General features: G+C 41.0%; 1 protein-coding gene across 8 annotated transcripts in view; it reads left to right on the top strand.

Moving 5' to 3' along the window:
• Positions 1-15,885, top strand: part of NEO1 (neogenin 1) — a 237,793-nt gene that overhangs the window by 209,650 nt on the left and 12,258 nt on the right. For 5 of the 8 annotated variants that reach the window (XM_058737118.1, XM_058737117.1, XM_058737114.1 and 2 more), the window contains exons 19-23: positions 672-779; positions 2,530-2,724; positions 3,351-3,383; positions 6,302-6,370; positions 9,808-9,955. In XM_058737118.1, coding sequence (XP_058593101.1) covers positions 672-779; positions 2,530-2,724; positions 3,351-3,383; positions 6,302-6,370; positions 9,808-9,955 — 553 coding nt within the window. The remainder of the gene's footprint in view (positions 1-671; positions 780-2,529; positions 2,725-3,350; positions 3,384-6,301; positions 6,371-9,807; positions 9,956-15,885) is intronic. The other 3 variants (XM_058737116.1, XM_058737112.1, XM_058737115.1) reach the window with 1 other exon arrangement.

Raw genomic sequence — 15,885 nt, 5'->3', positions numbered from 1 at the left:
ATTCTGTTGGTTTTTCCGTTTCATAAACAACTTTACATTTCAGAACAATATTCTCAAATAGTTGACAGTGTGTGTTCAGTGCAAACTTAAAATAAAAGCATCGATTTGTAAATCATTTGTTTTTTGAGGGAATAGGGATTTTTAAACATTGTATTTGGTTTGGAGAGCCATCTATAAATGAAAGAGAAAATTATTTTACACTTGAAAATATTCTAACAAAATTATCCAAATTTGAGGGGGAATGTCATCTTGGGCAAATTACCTGACTTTTTTCATTGCCAATGCCCTGATCTGTCAAGCAGGGATAGTGGTAGCTGCCTTTCAAGTTGCCATAAATATTAAGTGAAATACTGTTTATAAAATGGCTGGCATATAGTAGATACTTGGTAACTAACTACAAAGGTCTTTTGACTTCCCTAAGTATCCTATAAATCCCTAACCCAAAGCCAAGATAACAATTCTGTATTCTCATTGTGTGGTATTTTCTCTTTGGTACTTGGCATATTCTTCTCTTGATTGGAGCTATTTGCAGGTAGACTTTGAGTTCTTTGAAGCCAGGAGGCTTTATCTTTTTTGCCTTATACCTCTTATTGTGCCTTATAAATGGGTTGAGGAAATGGTGACTTAAATTGAAATGGACAGGAACTAATGAAAGTCTTGTTTTTTTGTAGTTCCTACTTCTCCACCCAAGGACGTGACAGTTGTGAGTAAAGAGGGAAAACCTAGGACCATAATTGTAAATTGGCAGCCTCCCTCAGAAGCCAATGGCAAAATTACAGGTAAGCTGCCTTTGAGTGTATGTCTGCCCTCTGTTCCTACCCAGCAGAAGCATCCCAGCAGAGTGCTGTGTGGTTGGGGGAAGTGGGAGTCTGAAGACTGGCTTGGTCATTTCATGAGGTGCAGTCATGGTGATCCTTGAAAGCGGACCTAGGGGGTGCTGTTGCTCACAGTAAGGTAAAAATGAATGGCCAGTTGGTTGTTCTGACTCACTTTGGGTGAAAGTCTGATGGGCGTTGTTACATTAGACAGTCTTTGGCTATGGTGGGGCCTTATGGACATATTTATTTTCATCAGAAAAGCTCTTCTTTGCCTCTGACTAGATAATCAGCTTTGGCGTCAAAGACCCTGCCTGATTCTAAAGGGTAATACCCGGTAAATATAGATTCGAAGACCCAAAAAGCCCATTAAACTTTTAATTCAGTTTTTTGTCCCCAGGCCTGCTACTTCAGCTTCCTGTGCTCTTAACACTGGAGTTAGAAGTTTGAATTGGCCTAGGCCTTTGAAGGGACCTGGGATTTTTCCTTGGACTTCCAGAGAACTTGCCACAGTAGAGGACACTGTGTCTTCCATGTCTTTATCAGGGAGGAAAGCCCAATGGGATTTAGCTCTTAATTATTCCCCTTGGAACCTCTGCTCCGTGCAGGTTTAGGCTGAGGAACAGGAGTTTGCTTTCTGATGTTGCTGTGTATGAATAAGGAGGCCCAAGGGAACTGATCGCATTTCTCAGTGTTGTCCTGCTTCCACTTTCAGTTAGAATCCCTTTCCGTAAATCCCTGGGCTTTCTCATGGGGTGTGTGTGTGTGTGTGTGTGTGTGTGTGTGTGTGTGTGTGTGTTTTACTTCCCTGTTCCTTACAAGAAAGAAGCATGACTTGACTTGGGTTACATTTTATTTTATCTTTAAAAACCAGTAATGATGCATGCAGTGCATTTTTGCACTGTGTAGGTCAGGTAGGCATGTAGCTCTTCCTGCCTCAGCCGTGGAGACTGAGTGCCCCCTGGTGGGAGTATCAGGTGATGTTTCACTAGGACTTCAGCCACATCAAGTCTGCAGTTTTAATAAAGGTACTGCCCAACCCTCTCCCCGCCGGGGCGGGGGAGTTTTTCTCCTGGGAAATCATGTTGGTGCGAGCTAAAACAGCACTTCAAATCAGTGTCTGTTTTCAAAAGTGCATTATTTTAATTGTAGACCCTTGATGTGTATGCTATTCAAATATTAAGATGTTGAAGTGATTGGATTGTTTCCTTCTGAGAGTTCTTAGCCCTGTATTATTAACTTATGATAGTTACTATATAACTGCTTTTATTGCTTCAACTGCTGATACAGATGATAACTTACCGCTTGGCACTGTTGAGATTGCGGTTTTCTCTATATTATGTTTAGTGTAGCATTTTGAAGGCATTTTACCCTTGCCCCCCCCCCACCATTTTTTAAGTTTATTTTGAGAGAGAGAAAAAGTATGAGTGAGGGAGGGGCAGAGAGCTGGAGAGAGAGAATCCCAAGCAGGCTCCACACTGTCAGCATAGAGTCTGACTGGGGGCTTGATCTCACAAACTATGAGATCATAACCTGAGCTGAAATCAAGAGCCAGATGCTTAACCCACTGAGCCACCCAGGTGCACCACCATTGCTGTTCAATGAGTAGCTAGTTTTCTACTTGTATATGCCATAACATATATCTTTATTGACTTACCGATTGCAAAGAAAAAGCAGGAATAAGGTATCTTTTCTCATTTCCTCCTTTGGACAGGTTACATCATATATTACAGTACGGATGTGAACGCAGAGATACACGACTGGGTTATTGAGCCTGTTGTGGGAAACAGGCTGACTCACCAGATACAAGAGTTAACACTTGACACACCATACTACTTTAAAATCCAAGCCCGAAACTCAAAGGGCATGGGACCCATGTCTGAAGCCGTCCAATTCAGAACACCTAAAGGTAAAACTCCACTAAACAGTGTTTTCTTGTATGTCTCTTTAGTGAGGCAATGCTTGCACATATAACTTTAGCACATAGAAACTGTGGAGAATATCAGAAGTCCTGATGATGAGTTTATGAACCACAGTGTGAACCTTTATCTCAAAATGATCCTTCACTCACCCATTGACCACCAAATCAATGCTCCCTAGGTTATTGGCCTAACCATATCACTTACAAGGCCGTTTAAGGCAGATGAATTGCAATGATCCTAAAGTTTTTACCGGTCAGATCAGATGTGATTCGTTTAGTTACCAGGTAGAGTAATAGCATGTTAATTTCCTTTCAACACATGCAGGCTCTCAACCTGAAAGGCTTATGGACCTTTGTAGAGAGAAAGACACTAACGGGGGATGTTTGAAGAAATCTCTAGATAAAAAAGTAAAGTAGTGAACCATGTGATATTAGGAGTAAAATTTAGCTGGGGCCTGAGTCTGGAAATTTCTGTTAGTACTGAAAACAAGATTCAATTTGTTTGGAAGTTTGTGGGTTTTTTTTTTTTTTTCCTTTAAAAATTCTGCCTGTCCCATCTTCAAAGCTTGTGATCCTTGCTCTTGTTTTTTCTTCCCCTGTGCTTGGCCTGTTAGCGGACTCCTCTGATAAAATGCCTAATGATCAAGGTAAATCAGTTAGATGGCCTCTTCTTTCCTTTCCTCTCTTTTGTGACCTATTATTACTAGCTTTTTGTTGTTCTTGTTTCTTTTTTTTTCCCCCTAAAAATCGGTACTTTGTGTTAAAAACCACATATTTATTGGCCAAAGTGGAGTTGAGTCCATGTTTGTGGCACTTGGGGTATCTGAAAAGCTGGGGATCTACTTAGAAGCTAAGTAGGCAGCATCAGAAATGGAGCTGTAAATGAAATTCTGCAGCTGTAGGAGATTGGCCTTAAGTATGGGTCAGTTTGTCCTTTGTGTTAAGATACTGAAATTCTGTAACAATGATAGGCATTGGAGCCATGATGGGAACCCTCACAGTTTGGCGTATTTGTAGCATCTAGGATTGTATTAGTATTTCTAAATGAAAAGTTGTAATCAAATTCAGCCGATACCCTATTTCCCTCCCATCACAAAGAATCTACCCTAATGAATTGTATGGTCATCCATGACAAAATTAGTGCTATTTATTCTGTTACCCTAAGCTTACTTCAGAGCTTTTCTCCATTTCTCCCTTAAATATACTTGCTCATTTCAAAAGAGGTAGAAACAATTTAAAATGGAAACTTGAGGCACTGGCCTCAGTGTCCATTCTTGAAATTATCTGTCCACATGGTTTTTCTGCTATAATTGCGATGGTGGAGAAGTAACTGGATTGTGGTTTTCATCTCCAGGGAGTCAGCTACAGTTGGTATCTGTTTTCTATACCAAGAGCAATGAGGGGAAAGTTGATGATTGATTTCAAGATTTAAGAGTAGTTTTTAGAAATAAAAAGTCTTTGGATTTTGGTGAATGGCAAGGAAGAGTCAGAACTTGAGGTTACAAAGACTCACTCAGTGAGTCTTTCTTTGTATGTGCTTGTGTATATGTGTGAGGTACCTTGATGATGGTAGACATTTTAACTTAAGCATGAGAACAGAAGAAGAACCCTACTGTGTGCACAGATTACAGATGTGCTCACTGTCCTTCCTCTACTTCACTCGATAAGCTAGAGTACAAGTCTTCACTTGCACCACACCTCTAGCCTTTAAATTCCTTACCCATGTTTATTTTTGGTGTTTGTTTAATCCTTGGAATTTCTTGCTCATAGGTTATATTTAAAAGAAAAAAATGCTGGGGAATACAGGAATTCAGCCAGCCAGTTTATTGGCAGAGTGTGTTCTTTGGCAATTAGTTAATGCTACGATACTCTGGATAGTTGGACTTGTAGGTGGGCTACCTGAAAAAGAAGCAGACCTAGATGTGAAGAGCTTTGCAAGTACTAAGTCATCCCCTCCAACTAGACTTCATCACAGTGAAAAGAACAGCTGGAGTCATGGCCTGTGGTGTGTGCCACTTGGCAGGAGTGATGGCGACAGAAACAAGGGGATGAAGTAACAAGTATGGACAGCAGGGAAGGGATCAGGGACTCTGAGTTAAATATGCCCTTTTGGATACCCAACAGCTTGCATTGCTTTGGGAGTTTTGAGCTTCTGGAAACATAGAAAACATTGTTTTCATCTAGATATTTATTCTGTTCAATGAACTATATACACAGATGTTCAGATTTTAATTGTTCATTTAGTCCAATGCTATTAACTTTTATAGAAGTACTTGACATTAGCTGTAATATTTTGTAGAAACACATCTAGTTTATGTGTTTCTAGTCAAGCTTTATTTGTAGAAATAACTCATTTTTAAGTGTTTTCTGAAGCTTCATACTCTGTGCCTCTGCAAAGGGAAAGATTATATTCTTCCCTGGAGATTTATTATATTTGTAATAGTAGTTAATATTTGTTGAACATTTGCTATGTGTCAGGTGGTACTCAAAATATTTTATAGGATTAAATTTCCATTTAATCATCAATACTATTTCATGAAGTAGAAACAATTATTATCACTGTTTTACAATGAAGAAACTAAGACCCCAAAATAATGAATAACTTGCCAAAAGTCAAGTACACGAAAGGCCAGTATTCAAGTGCAGGCAGTGTCCTGTATTAACCATGAGGAGTAGCTTTGACTTTGCAATTCTTTCAGACTTCGGGAGAAATCCAAACCTCGAATTGAGGAATACCTTTGATTTACTGGGAAAGGACTCCTTATATTTGCTTTACCCAAGCAGCTTTTTCTATAAATGTGAAGAACAAAATCCAAGACCAAGAATATGAATTATTAAAAAACTGATCTTTGCATTTCATGAAGTCTGTTTGTGAGGTGGTCCCAAGCCTAAGGTCGACAGCCTCACTCATTGTGTTTCATTATGATGGATTAGGAGACAGTGTCCTTGGTGAGCAACTAGAGGGAAGACTTCATTTTTCCATCTTTGGGTATTTAGATGGCTGAGCAGGCACTGAGAACCCGATTTGAACCTCCACTTGTTTTCCGGCTCCTGCTTAAGGCAACTTTATACTGAGAAAGGCAACTTTATAATTGGAAAAAAAAAATCCAAACACTACTGATACCTGGTAGGCCAGATCAACATAGCCAGGTCCTTGGAAAAGTCCACTTCTGTAATGCAGAAGTCAACCCAGCTGGTCCCTCTGTTCCTTTTCTGAGAGAAGCTGGTTTTGCCATAAGTGCTCTGAGCAGTCTTTCAGGAACTGTTTCCTGGGCGAGAGGAATGGGTGTGTTCCCACCTTATGAACAGCAAGTGGCAGTGTAGTTACATGCTAGATATAGCCACGGAACGAGGGTGTCAGCCTTTCAGATGCCTCATTGCATAGAAAGCTATATACCTTAGTTTGCTTTGCACAGCCTATTTGTTCCCCTGTTGTTTATGTGCTACTTTGTTTTCTCATGGACAGAGTAGACTGAAAATATTTTTTGTAGAAAACACTTGATGTGAAGCAGACTCATCACGCCAATGGCTTGGATCCTTACTGATATGATTTCTTCTCCTTCAGCCTCAGGGTCTGCAGGAAAAGGAAGCCGGCTTCCAGACCTAGGATCTGACTACAAACCTCCAATGAGTGGTAAAGCCTTTCTTATGGCTCTTCTGGCTTCCTGTGGGCATGACACAGTTCTACCTGAGTCTCAATAAGTCTTTTGTAGCTTGTTTGTGGTGGGTTGTGGCATGTTACCTATTTCCTTTTATTGAGTAGAGTTTAATTTAGGCATTTTCTGGCAAATGTTTGCTGAATTACTGCAAACCCATTCATTATAGGATCCATAAGTAAAATTGTTTCCCCACATACACAACTTAAAATAAGATTAATTCTAAACAAATGAGTCTTCCTTTGCTCACTGCCTGCCTCTATAAAATTAGAATCTTGCTTTCAGAAATAAACCTTCTAATGTGATTATCCATCACATACAACAAGCCAAAGAAATGCTTCAGAGTCATGAATTTCTCCCCCACACTGCTTACCACACTGTTTTTAATTTGGGAATTCTAAAAACTTCTTCCCAGTTTTCCTAGCCAGGCTAAGAGCTGGTGCCTTCTGATTACTTAAGTGCTGACACCTACTTCTCTGTAGAACTTCACTGTTTTAAGTTACTGTCGCATGTGAAATTACATTTGATCCTCATAACCCTGTGAAGCAGGGAGAACAGATGTCATTCCCATTTTTACATTAAGAGACTGAGTGAAGTGAGTGCCTGGGTCCACCCACTAATTATGGAAGTCCTAGAACCAAAATCCAGGTCTTCTGACTTCTGATTGTGCCGTTTCCACTATCACATGCAGCCTAAAAGGTGTGGGGTGCTGTACCAGATGTGGGAATCTGAGTCCTAGTCTGAGTTCTAGGACTCTTGAATTTTTCCTCCTGGGATGCATGTGTTACATTTATGTGCTGTCCACATAGAATATTCATGATTATGAGAAAAGCAATTACTTCCTTGTCTTTTCTTTCATTTATACTTTCATTCACACATGTTTTTAAAGGTTCAGGTTCTGTGTAACAGGTTATGGGAGCAAAAGGAATGGGTAACCAACTAGCTGATGGAGAAAAGGGAAAGCTTCATAGAAAAGGTGATGACTGACCCAGATATGAAAGGATGCATGGAAGATGGCTTGACATTTGTCAAGGAGGGGGTTGGACATTTCAGGAAACAATAACAGCATGTGCGAAAGCATGGCAACAAAAAACAGCCGGCTCTCTCCAGGGATCACGCTGCCTAGAGACAGGATAGAGAGTCTCACATCAGAGAAGGTAGTGGGTTAGAACCAGCCTGCCAAAAGCTCAGGTACCCACGCTATGAAATGTGAGTTTCATCCTGTGCATAGCACATGTAAGATACCTCCTACCACAGGGACACTGGGATTTCCATTTATTGAGTATCTAGTGTTATTACTCTGATGAGGGAAGAATGAGTCAGGGGCTAAGATTATGAAGTCAGAGTGGGGAGTTAAGAAGCTGTTGCAGTAGTCCAGATGAGGCTTAAGAAATGGCCTACCATAATGTCCCTAACAGGACACGCTCCTATGGCAGCTCACTCTCACTCTATCTTCCCTGGGGGGTTTTGGCCCTCTCAGAAATTAGAGGTCAAATGCAGTTTAATGGGAATTCATCTCTGTTGAGAACAGGGAAGAACTGCCCCCACCACCCCTGCTAGCCTCCACACCCCAGGCCCCTAATCTCTGATTCGTACCGCCTGTCCCACCACATATCCCACCCTGTAACTCAAAACTGCTGTTAGTGAAAGTTATTTATGTAAAGCCCCAATATGGTCTAATTTTATTAGTCCCTAGCTCTGTAGTCTTTCCCGAATATAAAAATGTTGTTTTACTAAAGCTCGTTATGTACAGTATATGTTATCTGTCTGCTTACCTTTCTCTCAGATGAAGAATAAAAATAATCAAAGCAAATGTAGAATAATAAGCTCTAAGCCCTCCTAAATCAGCCCAGATTTCTAGCACTGTGCTTAGATGTAGCCTATAAAATCATATAATCAAAAGTTGGAAGGTCAGCTAATACGGTGTTCTGGACAGGATTCCCACAATAGGTAAAGTTTGAATTAGATCCTAAGTTTATAAACCAGAGTTGTATTTGAGAATCACTTTAGGAGCTTTTCTAAAAACTCAGATTCCCAGGCCATAACTTCACGTTGAGAATTTCTTCCACAATCTCCCAGATGGGTAGAATGACTCTTCGTAGGCACTTCTAGAAACTAAACACTCATTACTTGGTAAGACAGCTCATCCATCATTGTGCAGCTCTGTTTGTTAGGTAGGAGAGAGAGAATCGCTAGAAGGAAAGACATCAGATATCTATGATAGAGCTGTTTGGTGGAATTTCCCACATTTTATAATATGAGCATGCATAACTTTTATAACAAGGTGGAAAGCAAAGCAGTGTGTTCCCGAAGGTAGAAGAGCAACACAGAATAGAGCTAAGTTACAAAAGGCCTTGGACGCAGAGTTTGGCCCTCATCCTGTAAGCAGTGGGGAAATAGTAACAGGAAGAAAAGCCAAATTTCCTCAGGGTCATAAATGATCCAGCCTCTGCACACTCGTCTATCTCTGTCTTTTTGTGCTCACTTTATTCCCTGTAACTTTGCATCTCTCCTTGCTTGAGCAGCACTGGCTGCCTTCCTCTTCCTTGGACATGCCAGGGCTCATTCCTGCCTTAGGATCCTTCCACTAGCTGTTCCGTCTCGAATGTTCTTCCTCCACATCTTTGTATGGTGGGATCTTTCTTGTCCTTCATATCTCAGCTCAAATGCCATTTCCTCAGAGAAGCCTTTTCCAACCATTCAATCTAAAATAGCCACCCAGTCACTCTGTATCATATCCCCTCATTTTATTTTTTTCACAGCACTTATTACTAATAATTTCTTACTTGTTTATTTTCTGCCCCTACCCCAGCAGTCACATCTTTGTTGTTCACTGTTGCATCCTTAGTAACTAGAACAATGCCTGGCACATAGTAAAACTACTCGGTAAATATTTGTCAAATTAATGCCTATGTACAGACCTGCTTTTTCCTGAAACTGAATAAGAGAATTGACTTTGCAAAAAGACTGTATTTATAAAAACAGACTGTATTTTTCAAGTAGTTTTTTGTGGTCTCAGACATCTCTGTGGTGGGGAAGACTTCAGCTTTCTACGAATGTACATTTTTTAAATGGTTTGGAAAGTCAGAAAACTAAATGATTTACAAATGGTGCTTTATAACACAAATTTATGCATAATATAATATAAGACCACGACGGGCAGACCCGTTATTTGTCCAAGTATAATGTTTAGTATAATTTGAGAAGCTTTTATTGAACCAGCTTTGTGCAAAGCACTGTGCTAAGAACTGTACATAGTGCAGAAACTTGGCTCTCTAGATTTTGTGAGACACCTGTATGCAAGGCACAGCAATGAGTGTATTACAGAGAAGTTCACATGAAGTTTCCATAGCCTGAGTGTATACATGTTTGGAATTCTCTAACACTAATAAATGTCCCGGTTTTCCCTCTCCAGGCAGTAACAGCCCGCATGGAAGCCCCACCTCTCCCCTGGACAGTAGCATGCTGCTGGTCATCATTGTTTCTGTTGGCGTTGTCACCATTGTGGTGGTTGTGGTCATTGCTGTCTTTTGTACCAGGCGTACCACCTCTCACCAGAAAAAGTAAGGAGCCCCAAATGTAGCCCATGATTTTTGCCATTGATTCTTTTGCTACTATGTGACTTCTGTGTTTGGCGTTGTACAAAGAGATCAAACATAAAATGCACTTCTCCCTTGAAAAATGTGAGGATTAGGGACACTGACCCTAATTCAGAATTAGGCAGTCAGAATTCTGCATGTAAATTTTGACTACCCCCAAATTTAACTACCAGTAGCCTACTATTGACAGAAAGCCCTGCTGATAACATAAACTATTGATTAACACCTATTTTGTATGTTATATATTATATGCTGTATTCCTTCAGTAAAGGTAGAAAAAAGAAAATGATTAAGAAAATCATAAGAGAAGATACATTCACAGTACTGTACTATAATTATCAAAAAACGTCTGCATGGTGAATAGCAAACATATACCCTCACCCTGGCCCTAACCCTAACCCTAGATCTGGAAAGTGTATTCCTGAACACCCAATAAGAAAAGCTAGGAAGCAGCCTAGTTATTTTGGAGGAGACCCCAAATATTTAAGAATTTCTGAAAATTGGTATGAAGGTAGAGATAAAAACAGAAGGAATAATTGAATATCTATTTAAAGACTGTTTAGAGCCCAAAATCCCCTCCTTGCCTCAGTTCAGTAGATGGCTGCCATTCTATTTTTAGCCAAGCAGAAGTCTGGGGTTTTACTCTCTAGAGAGGTCTCTGAACTGTCGGATGCCAGGCACTTACCCTCATGCTCACTCTAACCCTAGATCTGAGGGGGAAAAAGGGAAGATATGGTATATTTATGCAATGGAATATTACTCAACCATAAAAAGAAGGAAATCTTGCCATTTGCAATGACATGGATGGAGCTAGAAGAGTATTATTTTAAATGAATTAAATCAGAGAAAGAGACAACCGTATGATTTCACTCATTTGGAATTTGAAGCAAAACAAATGAGCAAAGGGGGAAAAGAAAAGAGAATGGCAAACCAAGAAACAGACTCTTAACTATAGAGAATGAACCAATGGTTATCAGAAGGGAGGTGTGTGGGCGGACGGGTTAAATAGGTAATGAGGATTAAGGAGGGCCCTTGTGATGAGCACCGGGTGGTATATGGAATTGTTGAATCACTACGTTGTATGCCTGAAACTAATATTACACTGTATGCTAACAAATTTAAAGGAAATTAAGAAAAAAAAAGTCTGCATGTAAGTGGACCCCTACTATTCAATCCCATGTTGTTCACGGGTTAACTGTACATTAAAAATTATGTTTTAAATATTTTTAAAGGAAAAGAAGAATGGTTTCCATAAGTGTGTATCACTCGGTGTCCTGGCAGGAGAGAGGTGGCACACTCAAAAAGAGTGAAAGGAAGATTCTCTTTCCTAACCTGACTCTTTCCTAAATGGTCCCTTTAGGACATTCACAAAGTCATAGGTGGGGTTAGGAAAGAGGCAGAGATGTTTGAGGGCCAGCAGCCATGATGGACACTATCACCCTTAGGCCTAAAAGGGCAAGAGGTCTTTCTGAAGAATAGCTGTGTTCAGAGGTCTGAAGCAGTAGGAGAGGGCTTTCTGACAGGAACTGGGTGTGGTTGTAGGAATGTAGTCTCTGCCAACCTCTAGCCCAGCAGGGAGGGGACAAGCTAAAAACTCCTACTCTCCAGTCTCTTGCCTGTGTCTTCTGGCCAAATCCATAGGAAGCCACATAAAGCAGATATAGTTCATTTGACTCAACCTCTCGGGTCACAGGGTCACATAAAGAATAGATCTATAGATCTAGAGAATAGAAAGTGGACTGCGTCCCGCCTTGCTGGTTTGGAGTACTGTTTAGAGGTGCACACGGTGAGCCAGATGGACAGGGGTTTATGGGCATTCTTACAAGCTTTTTCATGGCACAAATATACCTGAAGTGGAAGACCACAGCCCTCTTTATTCTACATCTAAGTTTAAGAATATTTTCCAGGGGCGCCTGGGTGGCTTGGTCGGTTAAGCATCCGACTTCAGCTCAGGTCATGATCTCATGGTCCGTGAGTTCGAGCCCCGCGTCGGGCTCTGTGCTGACAGCTCAGAGCCTGGAGCCTGTTTCAGATTCTGTGTCTCCCTCTCTCTCTGCCCCTCCCCTGTTCATACTCTGTCTCTCTCTGTCTCAAAAATAAATAAACGTTAAAAAAAAAAAAAAATTAAAAAAAAAAAAAAAGAATATTTTCCAGAAAGTGCTACCAAGTGTGGAAGTTGAGGTTAGGGCTGGCAGGGGCAGGTTGGGGTTCAGTGGGGACAGATACTGATCTAGGGAATAAGAAAGGCTCATTTATGATCGGAATATCAAATGAGCAGAGGGGTCAGGTGGCTGCTAGCTCTGAGTTCCTCTGAGATATTAAGGGTCGTGGTAATTGTTTAAAGCAGGTAGCCAGATGATTGAGTTACATACTGCTTGATAACAGCCTACACTCCTGAACTTGACAGAATCCCTGACCCAACACTGCTTTCAACTCCTATATAGTATCTGGCCAGCGAGACAGATACCAAAAATAAAAAGGTTCCTGAGTTAGCCCTAATAGCAAAACACATTATGGGCAATAAAACGACTTCAGTTGCAGTATCCTAAAAGATCATAAGATGGAGATACTGCTGCGTAAACGAGAGAGAGACCAGTTCATGTTAGTGTTTGTGATTATCCCTCAGACTTGGTCTGCCCAAGGCAAGATGCATGTGTTTGATAACAATGAATTTGGTTTTAGTACCAAGGACGAGTACAGAGTAACCACCCTGTCACTGCCACTAGTGACAGCTTCATGTCATTTTGTGTATGTTATGTGAGGTGCTGAATCTTTCTTTTGCCCAAAGTAGCTTTCTAGATCTTGCAGAGCATCTCTTTTCCAAGGGAATGGGAGCTCATTTTATAAGCCTCCTGGTTACTGCCTCTTACACCTCTCCTTGTCCCCTTTTGATTATAGAAAACGGTTTCTCTTAAAAGCCTCAGAGATGACATTATTTCTACTCTAGAATTTTCCTGCAAGCTTCTTTGTTTGGCATTTCACATTTATTTACCTTTATGAACTTAGTTTTATATCTAGTTTCAGAAATCTTGAGATCTTTATTTAAAAGAGTCTAAAAAAACAAAGTGACATAATTCCTTAGTGCTTTGGGGAATTTAAAATTCAAAAGTAAATAAAAAAGACTTATTCTTCAGATTGAGAGGTAGGAAACTGAGTGCATAATAGGCTCTGTACAATAGGCTCTGTACTTTGTACTTGAATCTGCAAGTCCTACAGATTTGGGTCCTTTGGTTTAAAAAGAATTGTACCGAGGGGACACCTGGGTGGCTCAGTCAGTTAAGCATCCGACTTCAGCTCAGGTCGTGAGTTCAAGTCCCGCATCGGGCTCACTGCTACCAGCACAGAGCCCACTTCAGATCCTCTATCCCCCTCCCTTCTTGCCCCTCCCCACTCACACTGTCTCTCAAACATGAACAAACATTTCTTTTTTAAAAAAAAATTTTTTTAATGTTTTTATTTATTTTTGAGACAGAGAGAGACAGAGCATGAACGGGGGAGGGTCACAGAGAGAGGGAGACACAGAATCCGAAACAGGCTCCAGGCTCTGAGCTGTCAGCACAGAGCCCGACACGGGGCTCGAACTCACGGACTGTGAGATCATGACCTGAGCCGAAGTCGGACACCCAACCAACCGAGCCACCCAGGCGCCCCGACATTTCAAAAAGAATTGTATTCAGTCTTCATGGAGCTTTCCCTCCCCCTCTCCCAGTGACCATCTTTCCAGGTGTTCCATGAATACTAAAAAATATGTGAGCTTTTCTTATCACTTTTCTCCCTTTCTGATACCTGAAGTACCTCCCATTTCAATTGTAGCTGTTTATAGACTCTTACAACCTCAATGATAACCGAGCATTTAGGGTCTCATTGCTTCTCAACATGTTCCTCATTAGCCGCCTTACCCTTAGCAGATGAGAACTACCTCCGGGTACCACCATTGGATCCAAAAACCTTCCTCTGCATACTTCCTCCACTTGTTCATTTATCCTCTGGATCAGTGGCTCTCATCTTTCTAATACCTTGTACTTGCTGTTACCCCCTCTCTGGCACAGCCAACCTTTCACTCTCTCGGTTCTATACCTTCAGCAGTTAAGTGTGCTCAGACTCTTTCATCTTAAGAAATCAGTATAATTATAACCCTTATTCTGCTGCATAGTCCTTACCACTGGCCTTTTACAAACCCCTGTCTTTCCCTTCACCACAGAATTTCTTGATTACTGCGTCCACTCGTCCACTTTTCCATTGCTTACTCATGCTTCAGTCCTTTTCAATCTGGATTCTGCTTCTACAACTTTTATCAAAATTGCTTTTGGTAAGGACCAGTGACCTCCATATTGCTGAAGCCAGTAGACATTTTGTAGTCCTCATCTTAATCTCTCAACAGTGTTCAACTCAACTACTCCTTCCTTTTGAAACATTCTCTTCTCTTGTATTTCATGATTGCATGGTTTTTTTTTTTTTTTTCACAGCTCCTCCTGTCTACCCAGCCATCAAATACAAACCTTCCTTAGGGTCTGGTCCTAGACTGACTTCTCCCTCTGTGCTCTTCCCCAGTGATATCTGCTCCCATGGCTTCATTTACCGTTGGCATTCCAGTTACTTCTGTGTTTCTATCTCTAGCCAGGGCCTCTCTTCTGAGTCTCAGACTTGCACACCACTTGCCTCTTCTGCATTTCCTCTTGAGTGTCTCAGAGGCACTCAGCATGTCCAAGACAGAATTTATAATCTTTTCTGTGAAACCTGCTTCTACTGCCTTAATCCCAATGTTAGTGAATGGCTTATCCTCACACCTTGTCTTCATCATCTGCTCCTCTTGCTTCGTTACTCCCACCCCACCAAATCTCAAGTGACCAAATCTCGTCATTTCTGCCCCCTGAATAGCTGTCAAGTGTGCCCCTTTCCTTCATTCCACTATCCTGAACCACCATCAGTCATGGCTAAGACCATTGCAGTGGCATCCTGTTTGGTCTCCTGTTCTGTCCCCTACCACATAGATCCGTTCGTCACACCACAGTTAGCATAAATTTTTAACTCAAAATTGATCTTCTTACTCTCCTGCTTAAAACCACGTAGTGAAATTAAACTCTTGGCATGTCTCTAAAAGCCCTTTATGGTCTGGGCTCCCTTTCCACCATCATTTCCTGTCATTCTTCCCATGGTTCACTGTGTTCCCACCACTCAGGACTTCTTACAATCCCTCTGATACACCAGGCTGTTGTGCTCTGCTGCAGGACTTTGACATAAGCTGATTTCATCACCTGGAAGGCATTTTCCGCCCTTCCTTCCTTAAGTCTTGACTTTGGCGTCACCTCTTCCTCCAGGTTTGTCCTCTCCACCTTATGCGCAACTATTAAGAAGTAACTGTAACTCTTGGCATTTCATTAAGTTCAGAATATTTTAAAATACTTAGTTCAATACTGTCTTCCTCACTTGACCAGAAATGCTGTGGGCACAGCAAGCCAACACAGGGATTGACTGGCATACAATGGACACCTAATAAATGCTTACTGAGTGGATGAGTGAGCGAATGGAGAAACTAAGGCACAGAGGAGTAGACACTGTCATCTGCTTTCGTGACTTTACCTGTTTGGTAGTCCTTGTTTGGGTTACCTAAAATGTTCCCTTCCTTTTTTATGAGCCATAGACTACCTCTACTCCACTCTTACATTTCTAATTAATGTTTTCTGTCTATTGTTTGGAACTGGAGGAGAAACCTTCTGCTTTAGAGATTGTTTAATCTTAAAATGCTGTCTAATATGTTGATAAAAAAAATAGTCACAAAACAGTAGTCAAATGTGCCCTTGTATGTATCTCTAAATACGGGTGGACAAAGCAGAGATACCCTTATTATTCCCTGAAGTGAACTTACTGCCTCAGTTTTTTGTTGTTTCGTTTGT

The sequence above is a fragment of the Neofelis nebulosa genome, chromosome 7 (genome assembly GCF_028018385.1).
Source record: "Neofelis nebulosa isolate mNeoNeb1 chromosome 7, mNeoNeb1.pri, whole genome shotgun sequence".
NCBI lineage: Eukaryota > Metazoa > Chordata > Mammalia > Carnivora > Felidae > Neofelis > Neofelis nebulosa.
This window is presented reverse-complemented; position numbering and strand designations above follow the sequence as displayed.